This window comes from Sciurus vulgaris, assembly GCF_902686455.1.
Source record: "Sciurus vulgaris genome assembly, chromosome: 6".
NCBI lineage: Eukaryota > Metazoa > Chordata > Mammalia > Rodentia > Sciuridae > Sciurus > Sciurus vulgaris.
Window position 1 is genome coordinate 166,897,380 of NC_136466.1, and position 25,242 is coordinate 166,922,621.

A 25,242-nucleotide genomic window follows, 5' to 3' on the forward strand; every position below is an offset into this window, starting at 1 on the left:
CGATTGGTAGTCTCATACACCGTGTCAGATACCTGAATGTTTCTTCTTAATTTTGTAGACAAAATGCTTACAAACCTGAAGGCATTCCTTAGCACATATGAACTTTCTCGAAGCATTTAGTTTTTCCTATCACTTATCCATTGGTGCTACTTTATTCCTTTTTGACTGATTTTTCTATTATCTCTTTCCCAAAGTAAGTTTCTTATTGTGAATTTATATCTGTGTATGCTTGGGTCATGCATGCCATTGACTCTATAGAACTTTTGTAAGATGTGATGTTAAATTAGATTTATCCTTGCAAAGTATTTAGGTTTTAGTTAAATCTGTTTTTCATTAATGAGCCTCAAAGCCTTTACCTAAAGCAGCTGGTCCAAGAGGCAGCTGCCCGAGGTGGAGAATCTGGACTCAGGGGTACACTAGCCAGGACCCAGTTCTAACAGGGTCTAACAAAATTCAGATGTGGTGGCATTTGCTGTTGAACTATTGATCAGCACTGTCTCTGAAAACTAAACCAACACCACCAAAGCACAAAAATGAGGTGGATACGTGCTGTGCACGGGCTACTTGTGGAGATCACTATGAACTAGCACAGAAAGTACTGTGTTGCTGTGTCTGATGGAAATTCCGAGGTGCCCCACAAAAAATATTTTATGCAGTATGCCTTCAAAGAGAATCATTTATTTCTCTTCCTTTGTTGACCCACAAAGTCACATTTGGTGCTGGTCAGCCAAGTCCATTTGGTCTAGTTTTACTCTTGTCCTGATTTTAAAGAGAACTGGGAAGGATTTTGCCCTGGTGACACCCAAGCCTTGTGGTGATCAGCCTGAGCTTCAGCTGCACTGTGGGCTGCCAACCTAGTTGATATTCTGCTTGCCTCCCCGTGGTTAAAATGTCTGAAAAACAGCAGCATAATCTCTTGGCAGTTTATATTTTTCTTAACTTTCCTGTGTTGTAAACATTGTACAATTTGTTGATTCCAGCTATGTAACCTCTATGCTATAGTTTCCCAATGGAGAGGTTACTGAGTAACCTTTGCACTAGTTTAAACACTACCAGAAGAATTGATACTGTATTCGGTGCCAACGGTTTCCCAATCACATAGAGGGCAAGAGCTATTCCATACTTTTTGATCCACTGCACTATTTAATAAAAAATGTTACTATCTGTTTCAAAAAACAACAAGTACCACATCATCAACATAATGAGTGAATGTAAGAACAAACCCCCTAAAGAAGAGGTACCCGAATGGTGAGTCACGGAAGCCAGTGGCGAGGGGCCTGGCTCTGCAGTGGCAGGGAGGTGGGGAAGCCCCTCTGCAGCCTGAGGTGAGGGCTGCTCACAGGTCCTCTCGAAAGCAGGGGGCAGAAGCCTCCACGCTCTTGTTCCATGAGATGCATGTTGGCTTGCTGAGCACTGTCGGGATGGGGTCTGCCAGTGTGCCCTGCGTCTTGGCGCTGCCTCCAGGACCAGCCTCCAGGACTCACAGGTCTGGCCACAGTCCCATGAAGCACGTTAGCTTCACGTGTTGTGATTCCAGGGACGATCCCCTGTGACCATGCAAGACTTGCACGGCAGGAGCTTTCATGATGGATTAATTAATCTGCACATTGGTCCCTGGTGGCCTTTGTCACTAGTTGATCATCCCAGAAGCCCCTCATTCCCGGTGGATAGCAGAACATCCAGCTTTCCCGATTGCAGGTCTTCACATAGGCCCTGACCCCTCAAAAGCCCACCGTGGTGAATCAGTGCTCGTGCCTGGGAAGCCAGGGTCACTCACTCTCATCATACTGCAACCTGGCCATGGGGTTGCTAGAATAAGGACTCTGTGACCAGTCATAAACTACGGAAAGCAACTCAGTCCAATAAAGTAAAGAGGACCACGCCTTCCTATCTTAATGGCCCCAAGAAGCACAGAGGAATAGATGGGGCAGGCCTGCTCCACCTGCAGAGATCGACAGTTAGAAAGGAGAGATGGTGTAAGATGGGGCTCCCCGTGGAAACCGCCCGATCAGGGAACAGACTCCCATTGCTGCGGAGCGGCCTACCTCACGTTGGTGTGCCGTTTGACGTACAGGTTGTGGAAGTTGTTCGTGTTTTCCATTTGGCCTGCTTTGGGGCCTTGCAGTCTCTGGATGATCTCAGCTTTCATTTCCATGGCGATGTGAGCTGGCAGCAAGGAGAGCAGAAGACGCTCCTAAAGAGAGAGTGGACATGTTTCAAACAACCACGGAGACCGCCAAATGGGAAGTCATCATTGATTTGGATTGAGGTCAACATGGAACTCTTTGCTACAAGTGAAAATACAGATCCTAGAATACATATAGGCAGGAAAAAAATCAAATTTTCTGAGGTCAAACTACACTATAATGTTATTTATTATTTATTAAGGTCTAAGCATGAGTTTTTTTTTTTTTTTTTTTCAGCACCAAGAATAGAGAAATGCAAAGCTATTTCCCCAGGGATATTATTTATCTATCTTGATTTTAAAATAGTGAAGCAGGAACAATATTAAAATCCTAGAAACTAGTGGTCAGTCTAAAATAAAAACACTCATTTTTGCCTGCTTGTTCATTTGAGAGATAAAGTACAAGCTTTATTGAACCTTGGAAAGACAACTAATATTCTACACTTCCTAAAAATGTTAGTCAAAAGTATGCCAATATTTCATTTCCTCTATGACGAACACCCGGTCTCCTTTAGAGATTCAAAATTATTATCAAAATGAGTTAGAAACATTAGCCTCTGCCAAGCACGTTCTATAAGAAACTGCAAGTAGTCCACCAAGACACAGTAAGTGAACCTTTTGTGTATTTTTGTGTATTTCTCTAAATTCAGCAAATCCAGTAAGTAATAAATATTCACATGCCATACTGTACTTGCCTTAGTATATACTTATTTTAGTTAGAGTGGCATTTTCTTAGTCTCTTCAAGGAAAACGCATTTTTTAGAACAATTATCACCGAAGGGTGATCTTTGGAAGTTTACGGTCATTCTAGAGTAACGTTAAAGGTTAACCTACTGCATTTTAAACTACCAGCAGGCTTCTCCAGTGTCTGTGTCAGTTCCCGGCTGTGCCTCTGGTAGCAGACATGGTGAGCGTCCTGCTGGACTTGGGCTGGGGCCCCCACACTGAGATGGGCACACCGCGTCCTGGTGGTCAGTGTTGGGCTGGGTGGGCCTCTATTAAAACCCTGCGTTTAGAGATGGTGAGTCAGGACCCTCTCCCTTAAACTTGTCTTTCCCTATTTTTGAAATGCCTGATGAAGGAAAAGCCCAAAATGGATAGTTTTTTGGCCCAGCTCTGCTCCCTCTGCCTCCCAGGGAGGGCACTGCAGGTTACTGGGTTCCATCTCTGCTACTTTGGTGTCTCATCCAACAGCTTGATGAGGTGCATGTCCCTCAGAGGGACCAGCAGGATGGAGCCCCTGCCACCACCAGCGGGCAGGCCCCTTGCAGGCACTGGCCTCCGCCCTTGTCCACTCCCTCACCTTTTCCCGAGTCATTCTCCAAGTGAATGACTGCACCCAGATCCTGGTCTTGGGGCCCAGTTGGCATGAGCCTAACGGAGATGTTTCCAGGCCTCGTCCCTCCTCCTCTTATATTCTGAAATAAGACTATGCCAACCCCAAAGAGCCAGTACTTCCTGAAAGACAGATTCCGTGGCCAAAAGAGGAGAGTCAAATATAGTAATTCAATCCCACCCCCAGCCTCATTTAACGACCAAATATAAATTATGATCTCTATTTTAAACCCAAATGTAGAGGGATGACCAACATTTTTATAAGCGGTTAGAAAAATATAGAAAATAAATTCATATGTTATGTAAAGCAATTTTTTCTCTTCTGTTGTGTTAAAGAATTCGAGTGAATTTAGACTGCAAATAAAGATTTTGGAAGTGACCGACCAGCCACATCGGAGGCTTCTCTACCATTCTGTGCTTCTGGAACCACCAGCAGAGGGCACAGCCTCTGGTTGGGCTCAGGAGCAGGACCCAGCAACTGTGCCTCCCCCAGGGCTGGGCCACAGGGACCTCAGGAAAGAGGGAGCTCAAAGTGGTAAAATCAAAACTCTTTTGTCTTTCTCCCTTTTAAAATATCTCTGATCTGAACAAAAAACCTAATATCTCAGACTTTTAAGCTCCATAATCTCTCCTTTGCCTTCCCAGAAGTCACTGTAAAAACAAGAGCCCAATATTTTGGCATGCAGGACAAATTTCAACCCAATTGGGAATCTGACAAGGTTAATGCTTCCATTAATATTTCAGCTTTTTCTCATGTAGCTGCATGTTCTGCCAAATTATATGAAAGCAACACACAAATATAAGTGCTTAATATGCCAGATATCACTTAGCTAAATTGTCTTCCAAATACAATGGATGAAGTCCTTCAAGAAGCTTTTGGAAGTCAAGTTGTCCATTAAGCTGATGGACATCACTTCCTGGGCTTGTTAGAAATGCTTGCGTAACAACAGAGAACTTGGCTAATTCTGGCATATTGAAAGTTTATCCAGTGAGTAATTTGGCTTAGTTCGGGGGTTCCATTTCAACATGCCTTTTTATTAAACCACCAATTGTTGTTCAATAGGAATAAATTTTTCCTAGAACTCTCTTTTTTTTTTTTAAAGTGGGCCTTATGAAACAACTCCATAGTGAATTTAGTAAAGTTCAGTATTCTACGGAGCAAAGTCCAGGGTACTCTGAGCTCCAAAGTATTTCTAACACGATGATGCAAAGCAGATACTACAACTATATTTTTATGCTATTTTTGTGGAAGGTTGATAGAAAAATCCAACATAAGCAAAAGGACCTGTGTTTAAATGTAAATTTTGAGCTAAGGCATAGTGATGTGTACTATACCCTATCCCTTCAATAATCCATGCATATAATAAACATTTAAAGTTGTTTATCTTTCAAAGGGAAGATAACAGTGAAATATTCCTTTCATAAGAATTTTTAAATTTTTCTTGGCCAGAATGTTCATCTCTAATCCTCATTTTACATGTAATTTTATCCAATCAGGATGCCAAACTTGCACAATGAACAGAGGGGATGTTGTTATAAATTCTTCTCTTTCCCAAAGAGAGTAGCTACCAGAGCAGCCAAATATCAGATCCCTAAGCAGCTGCTGGGCCCTATGTGGCTCCACCACGGACCTGTGGGTGAACCCTGTCCTGCAGCAAGAAGGCGCTCAGAGCCTGTTTGAAAGGAAATACTACAAGCTCAGCACTGGGAAGTTACCTGCAGGGAATGTGAAGAGGGGGCCCCAGCACCCCCCACCTCCCATCGCCTCACACCCCTCTTGCAGCCTCTCAGAGCCAGGCGTCCTCACCTGCCCTAGCCTGCATCACCAGCAGTCCCCAAAGTCACTTTCTGGTAGCCACTGCTATCGTTGCTGCTTCCCCTTCTCAGAGGAGCTTGTGACTCCCAGGCCCCTTCTTAGAATGTTTGCATCACACCAGTCAATCAAACACACTGAGTACACAGAGTATCCTACTTCAAAGGTCTTGCTTTGTGTTCCTTTGACTACTATGCAGCAAAACAAAACAAAGAGGCTGTCATCTTTACATCTGACGAAGAGCAGCTTTTTGTAGTGGAAACAGCTCTGGCATGGAAGAAGAGGTGGCTTCCCACCTTTTCTCCGCCATTTCAATCAAATCTCATCTGCCTCTGAGCCCCAGTTAGAGTGCCTGGGGAAATAGCCTGTTGAGTAGGGCAGCTGGGGGCATCCACGTCTATGTGGATTCCAGCACTTCACGCTACCATGGCTGGTCCTTTCTAGAAGTTGACTCCCGTTTCAGAGGCAACCGCATCCGGTTGCACATGCCCACTAATTAGTGTCCCACCAAGGACAGGACCAAGCACACCTCACATCTCATGGGGTGGTGCAAACAGTGAATGCAAGATCTGGAGGAAAGATGGTAGCCTGGGGAGGGGACTCAGAGCAAGCCTGCAGGGAGGAGGCTGTGCTTGTGTGGCTCTGGAAGACCACCCCAGGGAGTGAGGAGGGAGAGGAGAGGAGCTGATGCTGAAGTGGGATGCTCGTGGCCAGTGCCTCTGCATCTGTGTGCAGGAAAGCTGCTGGGCTCTCACCATCTAGAGAGCAGATTAAAATCAACAGGCACTCAGCAAATCCCAACCCCTCTTGCACAACAGCAAGTCCTTTCATTGCTTGTAGAGCTGGCTTTCTCATTTAAAAACCCTAGTCACATAAAGGCTCAGTGAGACATTTTTAACCAAAAATGGGGGCAAATAGAGATAGAGAAGGATCAGAGAGATTCAAGTGAGGTGGTCGTCACTTGGGGAGTCCAGATGAAACTTCCGCCTTCCAACTTTAGGACAATGGGCTGCTTTTTCCATCTACTGTTTGTAAGTTCAAGGAAACAACCAAAAAGCTTTTAGAGAACACATTGTGAAAAAATTGGAAGAATGAATTTACCACTCACGTCGATTCCTACCCAGTTAAAAGATGTTAGAAGGAAGTGTTAATCAAGTCAAATTATAAATTATGTCTATAGTCACTGATGACTGTAAATTGGAATTTCCAGACTTGAACTGTTTACATCAACTGTCAATTCAATTCTCTAAAATAGAGCCTCTAGTGAAACCAAAATCATTCATAAGGGCAAAAAATCATTCAATCCTCAGCTGAGAGATGATGAAGGCTGATGATGTTCCCTAGAGCCAGCAGAGGGGACACCAGGGCACAGCCAGCACAGAACAGGATGACAGCTGGGGTCTCAGGCTGGGACACCCATGAAGTCTGAGCACAACACAACACCAACATCAATAAATCACCCAAAGGGTGATCTCATCAGACCACAAGACCACACTCAGACACCATGAAGTCAAAAGGCACAAAGCTCCAGAGTGAAGTTGATTTCATCAGACTTGCCTCTCAATGTCACCCGCCCACAGATAAGGAAACCCTGAAATAGCAGTGCTCACTGAATAACCCTGTGGAGAAGATGAGTGAAGACTGGCCGTACTCCTGATGTTGACCAGAAATCCCAAGGCATGGTGCCAGGTGGCCGGACGCAATGTTCTGGAAGCCCTCCGTGAAGAAGGTCAAGATGGGCATGCTGATAATACCATCAACAGAAGGAGATGGCAAGAAGAGATAAAAAGCAGTGCACGTGGACAGCAGATTGATGAAAGGGTCTCAGGTGCAAAATCAAACATTTTAACATCGAAATGTGATCCTTCAATGCAACCATATGCTATAGATAATTAGACAAGTGACAAAGTCATATAGGCACAATTCTTGCAATAGACTGAATTACTGTTACGAAATATGTGCTGGCCTTCTCTCCTTTCCCTCCTGTGTTCATCGGATTTTTGTTGCTGTGACCCTACCTGAAAAGAACAACTTAGAAGAGGAGAAGTTTACTTTGGTCTAAGTCCGATTGCTCTGGGCTGCACGTGAGGCAGACGTCATGGTGGAAGGGTGTGGTGCAGGGGCGCTGCTCCGCTCAGGGCAGGCAGGAGGCCCAGAGAGAGGAAGGTGCTGGGAACAGATGCAGCCCCACGTTCATGCCCCTTGTGACCCATTCCTCCAACCACACCCCACTTTCTATGCTTGCCGCACAGCAGTTCATTCTGATGATTAAGCCATCAAGTCGATCAGTCTACTGATGTGCTCAGAGTGCTCGTAATCAAATCTTTCCACCTCTACACATTGCTGCATGAGCTTTTGGGGGGACATTTCAGATCCCAACCATAACACTTCCCTTGTCCCACTGATCGTAGGCTGGGCCATGTGACCCAGTGTGGCCGATGGAATGTGAGTAGCAGTGACGTGTGCTCCTTGTATGCATCAGCTTTAAGAGCCAGAGTATGACTCACTGAGCTCCTGCTTCCCAACCTTGTGGTACCAGCCATGTCCTGGATGGACGCTCTTCATGTTGGCAAGTGGTGGCCATCCATACTGGACAGGAACAATGGGAAACCATTACTCCTGCCAGTCGCTTTGATTTAGGGACATTACTTACCACATTGCACTTTAGCTTTGGGGACAGATGCAACATCTACAGTGCTGCAGGTCCCACTGAGCCCTGTCCTCAGTCCTTGTGTGCCCGGGGTTTCCACAGCTGTCCTGACTTGGTGAGAACACTTGTGTGGATCTCTCCTCCCCTGAGCTGTGATTTCAGGGTAACGCTCTGGGAAATGGGGCTGTGAAACACTGATTGCCCTCCCTCAGTGACAGCAGAGGAGGCCGAGGCCACCAGCCTATGAGGCACCCACAGGGCAGGCCATCACAATGTCGAAGAGCCACGCTATCAACTCTTCATGGTCTGCATCGCAGGCCACAGAGGCGAGGAATGGGCCACAGGGACGGAGTTGCTTCAAGTGGTGTAGGAAGCACACGGTGCAGAAAGCGGTCCTACCAGATATGGGGACATTTCTGCACGCATCTGCATCTCTTCTTCCACATAAAAATCATGAATCATGTCTTCAAAAGGTTTTCTCTGACTAAAAGCTGCAGTGGTGAGAATCGCCCATTCTAAGCCTTGTCTCAGGTGTTCCACATACAGGTTGTTGCTATCTGTAATCTCTAATCAAAGTCCTTAATTCTCCCTGGATACAAAAGCAATGAGTCTACCAGCCAGCCTGGGGTTCCCATCCTAAGAGTGCCACAGCACAGTGCCACCATGCTAACCCAGGGGAGGCCCAGGAGGAAGCACACCAGCATCCAGGGCCACAGGCACAGGGTCCAGCCCTGCTTGCTTGGCAGGTCCTGAACCCCAGGAGGCTTGGGTCCTCCTCTGTGGCATGCAACTCTCCTAAGTCAGGAGCTCAGTTTAACTGGAGAGCTGAAGGGAAGCAGGAGCCAGGAGGAGGGGGGGCAGAAGGCCAGGCGCAGAAGGGGATCGGCCCTTAAGTAGTGCTCATTTCTGCCTCAGGAGGTCTGCACGTTCATGCTTGGGGTTGCTGATGAGCTGCTTACTGAAGAACAACAGACCTCTCTTTTTACATGGAGGTTGACCCTCTCACACTGCGCCTCCATTGCAGATCTGACCTACTTGAATGCAGGTTCTGTACTCTCAGTTCAAAATTCATTATCCCACTCAACAAATATCTTTCAGTTGCTGTCCATGTAGCCATTTCAGGTCTACCACGTTTGTAAGTATTATCTCACTTAATTCTCCCAACAACCCAGTGAGGTACAATAATTTCCCTCATTTCCACAGGGATAGTGAAGACCAAACAGGTTGTGTGAACTGATTACATCACACTTCAAGGAGGTGATGTAGTTGGGATTTGAATCCTGGGAGATAGTGGTGAACTGCTCCTAACTAGTTACTAAATTATATCCAGGAAAAAGATAACTTATATAAATACACCCAAGAATAAATAACATGGCTTCAGTAGGCAACAGGGACAGTTATACGATACGACCCCAAGGTGGATAGAGTCACTTGATTTCCAATGGAGAGAAAGGCCCTTTCCTTTGACTATGCTGAAGTTGGAAGCTTGAATTCCAAAGTAAAATGGCTCTTAGGTCAAGTATCACAAGCTTCCTACACCCTCAGCAGCCCCCAGCCTCTTCCCGTCAAGACAATCTGACCCAGGCCAGGAGCCCTCCCTGAGCAAGCATCTGGTCATTCCTTAGTGTGTGGATGCAACGGAACACCCTCTTGGACCCCACAAGTGCATACGATTGTTATTTGTCAATTGAAATGAAATTTAAAAGAGTTGGGTCACAAAACACATCGTAGCTAATATCAAAAAGCATATTTTTGAAAAGGCAGTGAACTGAAGGTATTTTTCACATTTCTCTCCTGAGTCTAAGACAGGGTCTTGAAGAGGTCTGTGCCTTTTCTCCTCTGAATGCAACGTGGATTGTTGGCCTAGGGAAGTGAGCCCAGGACCCCCGGCACTGTCAAAATCTTGAAATATTTTCTTATTTTTCCTGATGAAGGGCTCCATGTGGCCTCCAAAGACACAATCCAGGAGATTAAGCCCTTTAAATATTGTGCCTGTCCTCAAACACTGGTCCCCTGGGCCCCTAATGCAGTTGGCGCCCAGAGAAAAACCCATCATTTCTGCACAACATTCTATGGAAAGAAGAATAAATAAGAAAAGAGGCAAGAGATCTGCACTAATTCTCACTGCATTAATCAAGCAATGCACTGAGCATCTGTAGATAAAAATGAAAGATGCAAGCAGCAACTTGCAGCACAAACTTATCGCAGCACAAAGCTGAAGGACAGTCAGAGTCCTAGAATTTTACGAAACGGAACTTGAATGAAATGAACATGGTTCAAAATTTTCTTAGTCAGTTTTTTGTTATTGTGAGCAAAATAGCTGAAAAGAACATCTTAGATGAGGAAAGATTTATTTTGCCTCTGGTGGCAGAGGTCTCAGTTCGTGGTCGGCTGACTGTTGCAGAAACATCATGGCGGAAGGGAATAGCAGAGGAAAGGTGCTCCAGTCATGGCAGTAGGAAAGCAGAGATGGAGGGACAGGAAGGGACCAGGGATGCAAAGGATCCTGAAGGCCTACTTCCTCCAATCATGCCCAGCCTACAGTCACCACCCGGAAGTCTATTCAGACTATTAATCCATCAAGTGGATTAATCCATCCATGAGATTACAACCCTCACAATCCAACTGTTTCCTAATAGTGCTACCTCTGAACCTTGCTGCACTGAGACAATGCTTTCAACACATGAGTGCTTGGGGGACAGACCAGATCCAAACTATAACAAAACTCAGGGAAAAAAGCTGTCTTTCCAGGTGTTGTGGTGCATGACTGTAATCCCAGCAGCTCAGGAGGCTGAGGCAGGAGGACCACAGGTTCAAAGTTAGCCTCAGCAACTTAGCAAGGCTGTGAGCAACCGTGGGATTCTATCTCAAAATAAAAAATAAAAAGGGGCTGGGAACGTAGCTCAGTGGTTAGGTGACTCTGGGTTCAATCCCTGGGTACAAAAAAAAAAAAAAAAAAAGAAAGGAAGGAAGGAAGAAAGAAAATAGAATAAAAGTTCTCTTCTGCTTCAATTGTTTGACCATATGCCTGACTCACATTACCTGTATGAATCTACATATACAGGACCTTCTCAAGCTTGATCTTTGTCTTTTGAAAACATATTCCTAACAATAAAATCACAGATTTCTTTCAGTGACTCCTCTTTCCAAATGTCACTGATAGTTTTTCCCTCTGGAAAGAATCATATCATATATTAATTTTTTTAAAAAGTGATTTTTGTCCAGGATCTCATCCACTTACTACCTGACAAAGAAAAAATCAACCATTTGAGAAGTCAAACATCATGTAGAAGATTTTCCTGTGTGTTACATGTGATGGTAGCTCAAGCTTAGGTCACACATGCAACGCAGCAGGAAATTTGATTGGGTATTTCTTGCTCTAGTATCTGTGAGTGTGTAAGTTCTTAAGACGCATCCAAATTTCAAATCCAGAGGAAGCCAACTGTCTGCTGTGGGCTGGGCCTGGCTGGGCAGACGTGACCTGATCATGTGTGCCTGCGTGTTTGAAGAGTCTGGACGTGTTTGGACATGCCATCGCTGTCCAGCTTACCACGGTCCTTGTCCCGCCATGAGATCCTGCGGTTCCAGTTCAGGTATTCATGCTGCCTCTCACCGCCGTGCTGCTGGCTCTGGGGGTCAGACAGTTCTTATGTTGTGGAGGACTCTTCTGCATGTTGGGGGAGGTTTCGCAGCCTCCACTCAGCAGAATGAGACTTAGACTAGACTTCAGTCACTCCTACCTGCTAAACGCCAGTAGAATCCCCAGTGTCCCCTGAGACAACACAGCTGCCTACCGCAGGGCCAGTAGGAGGAATCAAATCTCCTGGTTGAGGCCACTGTCTTAAATGTAAGCCCCCTTCTTTGGGCTTTTAAGTTGGTGACTTTTGCCCGCCATGTCCCTCCCATCCTTCTCTGCTCCTCTGCACCTGGACTTCCCGGACTGTCACTCCCCCGGCTCGCTGCCTCTGTCATCCCAGCAGGAAGAGCACCCTCTGCCTGGCATCGCTTGGAGTCCACCTTCACCTCTTCTCACCACTGCTGTCCAGAGGGCATCAGGGGCTATCCCCTGCCCTACAGGACACTGTGACAGGTCTCCACTCTGGGCGGGATACACTCAGTCCAAAAGAATCCCCATAACAAAGGAAGGAGAGACTAGGTACCCGAGGCAGACCCGTGTTCTCTACACATGCAGGGAACTCACATGCAGCATTTCCAAACAAAACCGCCACTGTCCTCTCAAAACTGTCCCTCCCCATGTATTCTTAACTGTTAACGCTGACCATGCATCTACCTGTCCACGCAGAAACTTGCTCTCAGTCATGACCACCCCTTCCTTACGATTCCACATCCAGTGAGCCAGAGGCTCTTGTCCTTCCCACTGGCCCTTCCCCAGCCCTGCTGACACGCCCAGTCCTTGGCCTCTTCTGTCACCCATCTAATGAGGGAAACACCCACCTGAGCTGCCTCCCTTCTGTCCTTCTCTCTCTATCACCCTTCTACTGTGCAGGGGTCCTTTCTACATGCGAAGCAGCCAAACAAAGTCAGCTCTGAATGCGTCCAGTGCCCAGGACAATGACAGAGCCCTCCACTATGTGGTAAGAAACTACAGCATCACCTTCCTTTATTTCTTCCTCCTTCTTCCCTCAACCCCAGGACCCAGCTCTTCTGACTGCTGTGTTGCCCCAGCCTTCCCTGGAGAGCACTGTCCCCCCAGGAGCTGAATGACTGCCACCCACATGCCATAAGGTTATCCTTGCCAATTCTGCAGATGTGCTTCCAATCACATCCGCCCTCCTCCCTGACAGCCACCCCAACTGGTTGGGCACTCCATGTTCACCCTGCAGCGGCCCTTGAACTCTACCAAAGCCACCTGTCCACTTCAGGTGTGAGTGAGCCAGAACTTACCCTTCCAAGTATCTGCCCCATCCAGAGCCCAGAGCCTGGCCCGAGGTAGGTACTTGATAAATGCTTGCTGGACAGACACAGGAAGGAGAGTGAGTGTGTGACCAGATGCCTCTTCGCACCGTGATCAAGATTCCCACCAAGAAGCCCATGAGATCATCTGATATTTTAATGACAGAAGTCAGGACACCACTCTGGCCTCAGCTCTATCACTCATTCCATGGACAGTGGCCAGTGTCCCTGGAGGCTGAGAGTGTCCAGGTTCATTTCTGCAGTCTCTCTCAGTTCTAGGTCTCTTCCATCCTGCAGGTGTTGGGGGGACAGTGGGACAACCTGGAATGTGGACACAAATGGTGACGTTCTGAATTCTGATCTGGAAATTTCTGAAAACCTGTTCTTGTGGCCACTAGAAGAAGTGATGGGGAGTTGTGTGCTTGTGTGTGTGTGTGTTTGTGTCTATGTCCATGTCTATGTGTTCTCTTTTGTTCTGTCATGATATGCTTTAGCTGATATGCATACATAGACTCGGTAGAGGAAGTGCAGCGAATGAAGAGGGTTTGAGGTTCCTTCACGTAGTTTTCAAGCTCTGATTTCTCATCTCACTAGAGCTGATGAAGCGGCCTGTTCCTGTTTGGTACTATGCAGGTGTGAGTTCCAGGGTGAGGGCCCCTCCTGTGCGGAGCTCCCGGGCATGATGGAAGTGCATGGTGCAGAATGCGACATGAAAGAGTCCAGGAGGGAATGAATAACGTATGAACCCACTGCAACCCGGCCAACGTGAGAAGAAGGCAAGGGTTTTCATTTTTTGGATTTGTTTTGTTTTGTTTCTGCCAGGAAATGAAAATTGAGATCAGCATGGGAATGAAAGTCATGGCAAGTGAGGAAATTCTACACTAAATTTTTAAAAAAACATATTTATTGATTAGTAAATAACCACATCACCATATGTAAACTTGGAAATTTTCAACTGTCATGACAATGAAAAATCTTTGTCAACCAGTAAATAGATTGTTAAGAGTATTCGGTTGTCACGTACAAGGCCGACCGATGTCTGATAAGATGTTGAATCGTGCGCAGTGATTTCTAAAGAAAATAATGTGTTATTCTCACCAGCTGTGCACACATATGGATTGAGTTCAAGCTTCGTCTGGGTTGGGAATGTATCTCAGTCATCTCTTGCCACAAAACCAATCTCCCCAAACTGGTGGTTAGAACACGATGGTTCTCCTCATGATTCTGGGATCGGGTGTTGGCTCCTCTGCAGTTGTCACATGACTGTCTTCAGTGGGAGCGCTGGCCTGGTCCTCATGTTGGCTCTGTCTGGCAGCTGCTTCTGGCAATTTCCTGGGGCTTTGGTTTCTTTCCCAAGTTTGGCCACTCATTCTCCCCTAGGTTACACTGGCTCCCATCCTGGTGGTCTCAGGGCCACTGTCCTAGAAATTGGATGGCTTGGGATCCGTAATTTGCACAGTTTTACTTCCCCATTTCCTGTTAGTCAAATTAAGTCACGAGCCCTCCCCAATTTCAGGATGGAGAAAGCTGACTGGATTTTCCACTGGACCCAACGTTCCTCCAACGTTCATGGTTCTGAAGGTTAAATGATTTCTATGGTGACTCTGGAGGCTTTTACTTCAAGAGGGACCCCAGGAACTGGTAACCCAGAAACTCCAAATTCAAGTGGTCTCAGGTTTCTTGGATTCCAAGGCGACCTGTGAATTTAAACTCGTGTCCAGTTGTGGATTCACTGACTCTGATCTGCTCATTCTTGTCTGAACACTTGTCCTAGGCTGGACTTCAACCAAGTAGGATAAGACAGGGAAGGCCTGGTCTTGGAGAGGAGGTGGGTTGGTCACCATGTTTTGGTCTATTCCTGCCTTTTAGCTTCTACCAAAAAGTAACCCTTGGCAAATAATTCTTAGAATTGCCTTAATACAAACGTCATAAAGAATGGAAATTAAGCAGCTGTCGACAAAAACGATGAGTCACTTCCCATTTGTTCTGAGATTGTAGTAGTCATGAATCCATATGAATTAGAAAGAAAGCCTTTTTTAAAAAACAAACTCCTATTGACTTTCTGTCAAGAAAAAAAAAGTAAAAAAAAAACAGATATGATGGAGGTGATTTCTTTTAATAAGCAATTTTGAAAGAAAAGGAGGAAATTAATGAAATGACATTTACACCTGCTTCGTGATGAATTCTCCAATGACCCAGTGAAGTAGCTGGCAGGCTCTGCTCTCTATGGAGTGATCTGGCTGACATGCGCTTCCGGTGATTTATAAAACATACCATGCCATACTCCTCTGCCCTGTCATGCAGCTCTGCTGCAGCAAAGAAGCATTTGGACTTTTGACCCTATAGATGGACCGCAGGCTGTTTATGCAACTTGCAATCAAAACTGTGAAACTCACAAAAACAATACCTCTGCTCCTAACTCATCATTTACTCAGTACTATAAAGCCACAGAGTAAAAATAATCATGCTTCAAAGTAACTGACATCGAAAAAGTGAAAGAGAAGTATTTGTTAACTTTCGAAGTGATTACCTGAAAACACCATGCTGACAGATGCTTGTATTCACCATGGTCTGCGCCACTGACTGCTTCTCAGTTGTGAACTGCATGCTTGCTGGCTACGATCGCTGCAGACCAACCCAGTACCAACACTACACCCGTGTCGACGTCCGGCCTGCTCACTGGTCTCCTCTACCACTGCTGAAAGACACTGCAAGCCTGGAATCTCCTCTGCGCTCCTCCTCTGATCCACTCCTTCCTGTGTGCTTGGCCTTTCACTGGTAGCACACTGCAGAGCTGGAGGCTGATTCTCTCCGCACACTTTCTGTCACTGTATTTGGTTTTGTTCTAACTTCTCTTTTGAGATCTATTGTCCCTTATATAAAAAGAAATGAGAGAAACCCCCCTCCCTAGGGAATGGCGAGGGGTTGAAGGAATGAAATTTACCAGGGTCTTGGAATAGCATGCAACATGGGGGCTTAGTCTCCCTCACTGTTGGAGCCCACTCCTCACTCTGTTCTCTGAGTTAGGAATGGTCGCTGGTCAGCAGTGCCTCGGTCACTCCATCACTCGCTAACTCCTTCCTTTACGTTCCCTCTCCCAGGGGTAGTTCAAATCACGTGGTAGGGGAAGGAGCGAGTGGGCAGGAACACTGCATTTTACCACGTGTTCCTTACAGTTCTAGGTGTTTATCATGCCTATTTAATGAGCGATAATCATGGTTTGATTTTTTGTTAAACCTAAGGATATGAACAAAATAGCTGACCAAATTAGATATTATATTAAAACTATGGGGCAGAACTTCTCTCCCTCAGGTCAATATTTATAAAATGTAAAAAAGAAAATTCGCCACTACAACCAAACCACAAAATGGGCGTGGTCCAGGGTCACAGTAAATGCCCCGAACCAAAGGTCGTGAAGAGAGAAAAGGTTCCAGAGCTGAGCAGAAGTGGGGCTGCACGTGGCCCAGAGCCTGCAGAATCAGGGATTTCTACCATCACCACAAACCTGGAGAGAGGCAGGCGAAAAGGCACTTCACTGACTGAGGGGCGAGGAAGATCGCGGATGGTGGCGACAGACAAGGAATAAAAGAAGTGAAATGGTTTCTCTTGGTTAGGAACAGGGGCCTGAGGCTGAGGGATGGCTCCCTGCCAGGCTTGTGCACACTCCAAAAAAAGCAGAGAGCCAGCTTGGCTACCCCTGAGGGAGCCCCCCTTGGCACCAAGGCTTCCCTGGGCTGGCAGCAAAGTGGACTGAGCACTAAATGCCCCACCCCATCCCGCTTCAAAACAACTGAACGAGCCAGTCTCCCATCCAGTGGGAAAAGACAGGAAGTGAAGGCCAGAAGTCTGGAAGTCTGGTGTGTTAGCTACTTTCAAGTATCTCTAGAGATCCCAAATGAATTAGGTTTCCCTCACCAACATCAGCACCAGCAGCATCACAGCTGATGGGGGGCATGGGAGGCCACGGATGCACTGAGACTCTGACACTCTCCCGCGTCCCCTCCATGCTAATGGCCCTTGCGCTCCCTTATCTTGCAGCTTCCCATTCTCTCCCACTGGACAGGCGAGGTTCAATGCAGTCAGGAGGCTTCCATACCAGATGATGTCAGGTTATCAAAGGTAAAAACCCAGGACCAAGCCTAGTGACCCACAGTTGGGATGTGCCACTCTGGGGTCGGGCCTCCTTGATCTCAACTCTGTGTCCACCTCTGAGGCCTCTGGCTATGGAGAGCTGTCAGGGTCACAGCTTCTTCTGTCCTTGGTCCTCCGGATTATTGGCTTTGCTGTGGACCTCCACTATAAACCAGCAGTCATGACACTTGTCCTCCCAGCAGAGAATGCTCGGCAGAGCCTGGAGATGCTCTCCTGGCGTCCAGCTGAGCTTGCTGCAGAGCCCAGGGTGGCCCCACACATGGAAGCCTCCAGTTCCAGGTGTGCAGAGAGCTGAGGCGGACAAAGCCTGCTCCAGACATCTGATCACACTGCCAGGTAGTGCTTTTAAATTCCAGTTTCACTTAGGCATGTGATCAGTAACTCAGTCAATAAACTACACCCTGCTGCCACCACTGCATCTCCCAGGAGCCATTTCCTCTGCAGAGGGATGGATGCTAGCATATGCCTCAGGGAAAAAGGGCAGCGTTATGACCCTGGGAGGGAGAGTCACTGACAGAGTCCCCCTCAGGTGGCCTAGGCCCGCAGGGGATGCTGGCCCCTCCTGAAAAGGGCCAGGTTAAGGGTCAAAGCTCAGGCTCCACACCATCACTGCAGTAACTGCTCAACTGCACCTGCAGTGTGGCAGGAGCCAGAGCCCAGGTGCAGATGTGAGTGTGGCAGGAGCCAGAGCCCAGATGCGCCTGCGTGAGTGTGGCCATGAATCTTCATCTGCAGAAGCTGAAAATTTAATTTCATATGATCATCATGTGCCATGAAACATTGTTAACACACACACACATACACACACATCTAACAAATGTAAAAAGATTTAGTCCTCAGGCACAAACACAACTGGTGGCTGGATTTGCCCACAGGCTCCTGGGGAAGAGAAAGGCCTGTGAAATTTGCACATAAAAGCCCTGAAGGAACATTAGAAGTGTCACTCACCAGGGAACCAGGACAATAGTGGTGTCCCCTTCATGCTAAGGGCATTATCATTGTCATTTCCATAGTCTGCCTCTCCTAGGTCACAGGCCACATGGGAGTTTACAGCAAGAGTCATAAATAGATCTTCTTGGAAAATAACAATTTCCAAATTTTTACTGAGTCCTCAGCCACGGAGGAGCCAGGAGTGGCCAGAGTACCAGCTTTGCCGTCGGCAGGTCTGAGTGAGTCCCAGCTCCCCACATCCTCCTCTGGTCTCAATGGTATCAGCCCATCAGATTGAGGTGGCAGGTGGCCTCCAGGTGGCTTGTGAAGGCAGGATTCAGGATGGAGCAGGGAAATTAGGTCCCTATACTAAAACCAGGGCTCTAAATTCAAATCTGAGCTTGGCCACTAATTTGAATGAAGCCCCAGGTTACTCACTACCCTTTCTGGGCCTCAGTTTCAACTCCTTAAAATGAAGGGGATGGACTGAAAGTCTCCCTCTCTTTGCTGTAGAAGCTGGTGGATGGAGACTTCTGGAACACTTGATTTTAGACTCAGCACAAGGGAAAAGATCAACTTGCGAGTAACTGCAAACAAAAGTGTCTCATTTCCCCCACTCAGCAGCTAATGCTCCGGCAGTCAGAATTCAGAATACATGTTGCTGGATCTACACAGGCAACCTGTAATTTGTGTGAGAAAGACTTAATTTAGAAGAAGGCACATGTCATTTTTTTTTCATAACCAAGTAAGAGTTACAATTAGTTTGATTCATAAGCTGTCACGGTGTCTCCAACAGAGACACAGTGAACAATAAGGAGTTTCCAAGGCAGCTCTGGGGTAGAGAGCCAGCTATTCCTCCGTTGTGTAATTAATATCAAACATAAATCCTCCTCCATTTCCCTCTTGAACATTCCCAGGCTCACTGGAGCACCATCTTCTATGAGAGCATCATTAAGAAGGAAAGCCACAGAATTTACTCACTTTCTACTGAATTTTGCTCTGCAGCAACCCATTCCTGGGAGAGTGTCAAAATAAGTCACAGTGAAATGCTCAAAATTACTGAGAAATAAGAAATGCCTCAACATTATCTCCCAGAATCACAAACATCCTGATGTATAGCAGAATGTTTAATGATATTATTCTACCCAAAGCCAGATGAATCAAAACCTTTCCCAGGGTTTGATGCAGAAGGTGAGCAGAAGCAAGCTGGGGTTTCCAAGAAGGGACATGCTGTCGATGTGGGGAATCAAAGTGCTTACGACCATTTCATTCCTATTGCTCAATTCCTCCCTTGCTTATCCTTTATCTGTATTATTAAAAGTTAACTAATTAAAACCACATCAAGGATTGAGTTCATCAAAAATAAGCAAAGCACTACTTACATGTCAAGTCTCAGAGATGTCATTAAATGAGGTATGGAAGAGCAGATGTGGGGTGAGCAGTTTGCTTTAGAGCTTGTGTGTGTGTGATTTCCTTTCTATCACAACACCAAATAAGAGCACAATAGGGCAGGTCTTTAACAAAGCCATGCAGTGCATGGATAGACTGTCACACAAATGAACGTAACCATTAAGTTTTTAAAAGATCATCAAGTGTCCTATACATAATACGCGTTGAATGAATGCTGTGGGAATGAATGACATTTGAGATACCAGACCTGCCCCATCTACTAAGGTTACCGGGGCCTTTTCATCTGTAAACATGGACCAAGTTAGGAAGGAGCATCCAAGAAAGGTGCCGTCCTGCCAACTCAGAGGCTCTGGGTCCTTGGCCGTCTGTGCATGCCGGGTCAGAAGCCACCAGCCTGCCCTGGCTGCATTTGCCTTGGTTGTACATGCCTCCTGGTCCATGTGGCCTGCCTTGGGTTAACTGCACAGTGTTTGTCAGGTATCAGCCTTTCAATGAAAATAAATACAGTAAGTCTCAGAGTGCAGAGCAAATACATAAACAGCATCCACAGGGCGTCCTTCACCTCCAGTGGCTGGTGGGCAGGTGATGGCATCGTGCATGGCACTGGCATGCATCACCTTTCACTGTTCAGTTCGATAGCTGAGGACACTGACCCACGCCCACAAAGCCCAAGCTTTAGCACCCTAAAGCCAACCCTAGCCAGCCCTGCCCTCCCAACCTGTCCTCCTCCCGAGACCACTGCATATCCCAGATGCAAAGGCTGCTCTTGCTGCCCCGTCTCTGACTTCTTCAGTGGCTCACAGAGTTTGCCCGAGTGGCTTTCCACCTGTGATCAGGATTAATGCATGTGAGAAAGACCTGTGCACCTAGGCTGATAATATGTAGAAAGACAGAACTGGGAGACGTAGGCCCCACTGCACTCCCCCCTCCAAAATAAACCTTCCTCATTTTACATGAAATATGCACTATCCTATTCCTGTAAAATGCTGGTCAGATGCCACTATTGATTTTGTAACCCACTAACCAGTGCCAACCCAAATTGAAAAACACCTATCTAAATGGTAATTCTAAATTCCACGGCCCGCTCTCCCACGTCCCCCAGGATCTGGGCGCTCTCTCCCCCTGCGCAGCTGCAATGGATTTCGGATTAGCAAGAACTGAGCGATGTGCTGATCAACCTCACATCTCCCATCACACTTCACCTGTCTGGGTCAGAGTTTCAGAATAGCAAGTTTCTTCTAGTGCCAAGCTCAGCTCGAAGACTGGGGAATATATAGTGCAAGAAAACCCTCTCTATTTCTGACCACAATAAAATACAATGTCTTATTCCTTTCTTTATACAATGAAAAAAAAAAAAAAAAAAACCTCTTTCTGTTACTCTCATTTATATCCCCCAAACATCATATTTTTAGTAAAAATGCTACCTTTATTTGATGAGTCATCATTCTAAAATGTGTTCTCACTATTTTAATTTCTTCATATTATTCTCCTGATTTCTAATTCCCTCTCAAGTAACCATGAATATTAATCAGAGATCTCTAAAGAGAGCAGAAACCACAGGATGTACATATCTATCTATCTATCATCTATCTGTCTATATCTAACTCTGTAAAAATTGATACTAAGGAACCAATTGATATGATCGTGGGAGGTGGCAAATCCAAATTTTGTGGAGTAGTCCAGCAGACTGCCTCAGGGAAGACCTGATGTTGTAGCTCTGGTTGAAAAGCTTTCCAGAGTGGAATTCCTTCTCCCTCGGGGACCTCTGTCTTTTTCTCTTAAGACCTTCAACTGCTTAGGTGAAGCCCATCCATAAGGGAGGGCAATCAGCTTGACTTAACAGCTTCTGATTTAAATGCTAATCTCCTCTCAGAAACACCTGGACAGAAGAGTGTTTGACCAAACATCTGGCCATGATCTATCCAAATGGACACATCAAATTAACCCCGCACCGTAATTTTAGACAGCTTAACCAATGAAAGACATATGTAGACATCCAGAGCATCCTCACAGTTCTGATGGCAGGGGAAGTCTCCCTAAGCAATCGTTTGTCCTCTGATATCCTTTATGTCTGTGGAATTCTTTAGTATTAATCCATTTAGTTAGCTAAAGGCAAAAAAAAAATCTTATTTCATGGAAGGCAATATCACACAGTATTAGTATACACACAAGGCGGCTACTTTATTGCACAACTCACAGGGTATAGACCTGTCCTTTCCAATCAAGAGAACAGCTACATTCTCCTTAACAGGACATTGGAATGCTATGCTATTACTTTAGGAAAGAATAAGGTTGGATTCCAGGTGTGAAGAGAAGTCCACAAACCGCACATGGAGGAACAGGCACCAGGATGAAGCCGATGAACAGTCAGGAGGAGGGTGGTTCTCCTGTCCTGCCAGGGCTTCATGTCCACGTTCCCTGATGGACGGGGTGACAGAGGCGCGCCCTCCCTGCCCTGGAAGTCATCCCCACCGTCACACGCATGTTTTATTTGCTTTCACTTGTCTCCTCCTCAGGACGGCCTCACCGTCTAGAGCTTGCCGCGGAGAACTCTCCCCTCTGGGCAACTCGGGAGTCGGCTCGTGTGCCCACAGGCTCAAACAGTTCTATCGATCCCTTTCTGAAAGGTGTTTTCTTCCTCTGGCCTCATCTCCAGATGCATCTAACTGTCCCATCAAATGCCAGGACCGTGCTGAATACTGGGGACAAAGACACCAGGGCCTTACTGCTCTTCACAGAGGAGCCAGGTCCTGAATCTGGTCGCTGTTTCAATAGGGGTCTGTGCCAAGGTACCACTGGGTGCTGTGGGGTGAACAACGCCCCAGGCTGGCCCATTGGAGAAAAGGAAGGGCAGGGACGCAGGAAGCCAGGACAGCACCGTCAGCTGAGCCCAGTCCAGGTGCAGAGGCTCCTCCGCCCTGGAGCTCAGTCCCCATGGTGCAGGAGAGGGCAGGGCATTTGGAACCAGATACCCAGGCCAACACCTGAGGCAGGGTCACTGAGCACAGCTGTGGGCTTCACGTGTGGGAGTCTTAGCTGTGTCACAGGCCACACAAATGAAGTTCCATCACCCCATGTGTTTTCAGTGACATTCCAATGAAAACACAAATGTTCCTGGCACAATGTGGGCACTGACCTAACACTGGCACCCCTCCCGCCAGCCCAGGAGAAGGCACATGGCACATAGTTACTAGAACTTGGAAGAAGTGATGCAAGATTTTCCCCTAAGGATTAAACAAACAAAAAAACAAACAAATGGACCCAGATCAGACATGTTAAAGAGCAATAGGTACAAGCAGCTTGTCAGGACCCAAGGAAGAGTGACAGAAAGGGGCTGGGCACCAACGGAAGCATCATGGACAAGGAGAAGCTGAAGGGAACTGAGGAAATGTCCCCCTAGGACCACCCAAGGGAGGGACAGGCAGGCTTGGGACCACAGTGCAGTGTGTCATTGTGTCCTCTGCAGAGGGGCTTGATGGCCTGGGGAGCAGCAGTGGCCCCAGGCATGACGGCCACCCTCAGCTCCACTCGCTCTGACTCCTGCCCGTGGGGCACAGGTGCAGCTGTAACTGGCTTCCCACACGCACGGCATGCGCCATCTACACGGGGCAACCTATTGATGACAAAGTGCTGTGTCAGTTCATAAATGCTCTGCTTCCCGCTTCCATCTCTGTGAGCCTGGGGCGTGTGAGTTGCTTACAAGCGTAGGTGCATACTCAGGGTGTGGCCAATTAGGTTGTTGAGGCTGAAAAGTTCAAGGTCAACCCTGGCTGGAAGGAATGCGTTGGCTGTCCTGTCAGAAGCTCTCTTGGTGGACCGCCAGGTGGAGACCAAGACATGTAGGGGTCACTGGTGATCTCCTGGTTCCTTGCCACGCCCAAGAGGGAAGTAAAGGGCAGCAACCAGTCAAGGCTGGCGTGGAGTACCTACTTCCATCCTCCAAAGGAAAGTCCTTCCTCACCTGCTCTCTTTGAAAGTGAAAGTCTTATTGGAGAACAGCAATAGCTCTTTACAATTTAAGAAAATATTTTAAAATGAGTTTTCAATTCAGCAGTGAGGAGAAAAAGTCCTCATGCATCTTTTAGACTGAATAAATTATGGTTCTGTTCCTTTGGTGATTTTGTCCCAGCTTTTGCCATTAATTTGTTTTTATTAGAAATCTTTATGAAGAGATTCTTTTGAAATGTTCACATAACCTCAATTTTTATGGTTTCCATAAACAGAAAGTGCTAGTGTTACCTTGAAAAAATCATTTCTAATTTATAAGGCTTTGGCATACTCAATCTGGAAGCTTCCAGCTTGAGTCAAAGGAGTGGACTGGGTATCTTAGGCCTCAGAGATCCAGAGGACTCTCCGAAGAGTCGCTTTGGAAAGCACCTTCCAGCCCAACTTGCCAAGTGGTCTCCAATGCTTCCCTGCACCACAGTTCACAGTTTAGAGTAAGCATTTCCCAAACAGCACACACTTCCTGCTGAGAGAGTTCAAGGATGTGTGAAAGTCCAGACAGGGTGTTCCTGGCCTCAAGTGCTCGTTTGATTTCTGGATCCCTCTGGGTCCCAGAATCCTGAGCCCACAGGCTTTAGGCCTGACATTCCCTCACCAGCCCCATAAAGGGCTGTATCTACGAAGGACTTGTGCTGACCTTACAGAACCAGAGTGAGAATCAGACATGAAAAGCAAGCTCCACCAGGCTCCTCTTAAGAGCCCCAAGGAAACACCCTCCTGACCTCTCTCCCCTCTGGGGGATTCCTCTCAGCCCCCAAGGCAAAGCCATGTATATTTTCAGAGCCTCTCAGTTAATATCCATACTCTTGAGTCCCCTAGTAGGTGTGGGAGCCTTGGGGACCAAGATGGAGGCTCCACAGAAGGAGGGCTGCCTGGGGCCCGTGCTGCTGCGTGTGGAGCTTTTCACTGGGCCGGTGTGCCGGCCGTGGAAGGCCCAGGCAATGCACCATGCTGGTGTACAGAATGCTTTCTTTTTGTTCTTCTTCTTTGTTTGTCGATCTTCTAGATCGACAGCGATCTAGAAGATGTGCGCACATCTCCATCCACTGTAGCCACCTAAAGGATGATACTTCTCAGTAGCAGCAAGAATTCTGCTAGTGACACAAAAACCAAGAGCTGAGGAGATGATACATTCATGAGCTCCAGCTCCTCTGGATTACTAGGTTCCTCACTGAGGCTTCTAAATGCCTGCTTAACCCAGTTTAATTGATTAATACACTAAAGAACAATTGGTTATTTATTGCTAATTGAAACTGAATACAGCACTGCCCTGAGTTCTACGCAGACTAGAGCAGCCAGGTGGATAAACTGTGGTTCTCTTCCTGTCCCTCCCTGGGACTCTGACCTGCTTCTGGGGAGCAGGGCAGAGACAGGGTGCTTGGACTCTTTCTTGCTCCCCCTGCCTTCTATGAAGCCCTCACATCAAGATCTTCTCTCTCAGGAGATTCTTCCCTCAGGCTGATGACAAGGAAGCACAGGTGACCCTTAAGTGCTATCATCCAGGTGAGGGGGGCTGGGAAGACATCAACCCTGGTGGCTGTGGGGTAAGGGGAGGGTCCTCTGGGGCCACACACAAAATGTGTCCCACGCCAGATGAAATCCCACTCAAGTATCCACGGTCCCAGCACTAGGGACTGAAATTATAACAGGAAGCGGTACAGCAGCAGTGCAGGGCTGCCAGCTGGGTGGCTGGGCACCCCAGGACATGAGGACATCTGTCTGCTGGGCGGGTGGAGAGACTGACCAGCTTCCTGGAGGCTGGCAGCAGCTGTGCGATGGGCAGCAGCTGTTCGCTGCACTCAGCAGCTGGAGGAAGGCGTCTTGGCTGCGTTTCTGCCTGACCTCGAC

At 47.0% G+C, this 25,242-nt stretch overlaps 1 protein-coding gene across 3 annotated transcripts in view; it reads right to left on the minus strand.

The window, feature by feature from the left end:
* The window catches only part of ADCY2 (adenylate cyclase 2), a 376,288-nt gene that overhangs the window by 116,328 nt on the left and 234,718 nt on the right, over positions 1–25,242 (minus strand). For all 3 annotated transcript variants that reach the window (XM_079144908.1, XM_079144907.1, XM_079144909.1), the window contains one exon: positions 2,046–2,194. In XM_079144908.1, the coding sequence (XP_079001034.1) occupies positions 2,046–2,194 (149 nt within the window). The remainder of the gene's footprint in view (positions 1–2,045; positions 2,195–25,242) is intronic.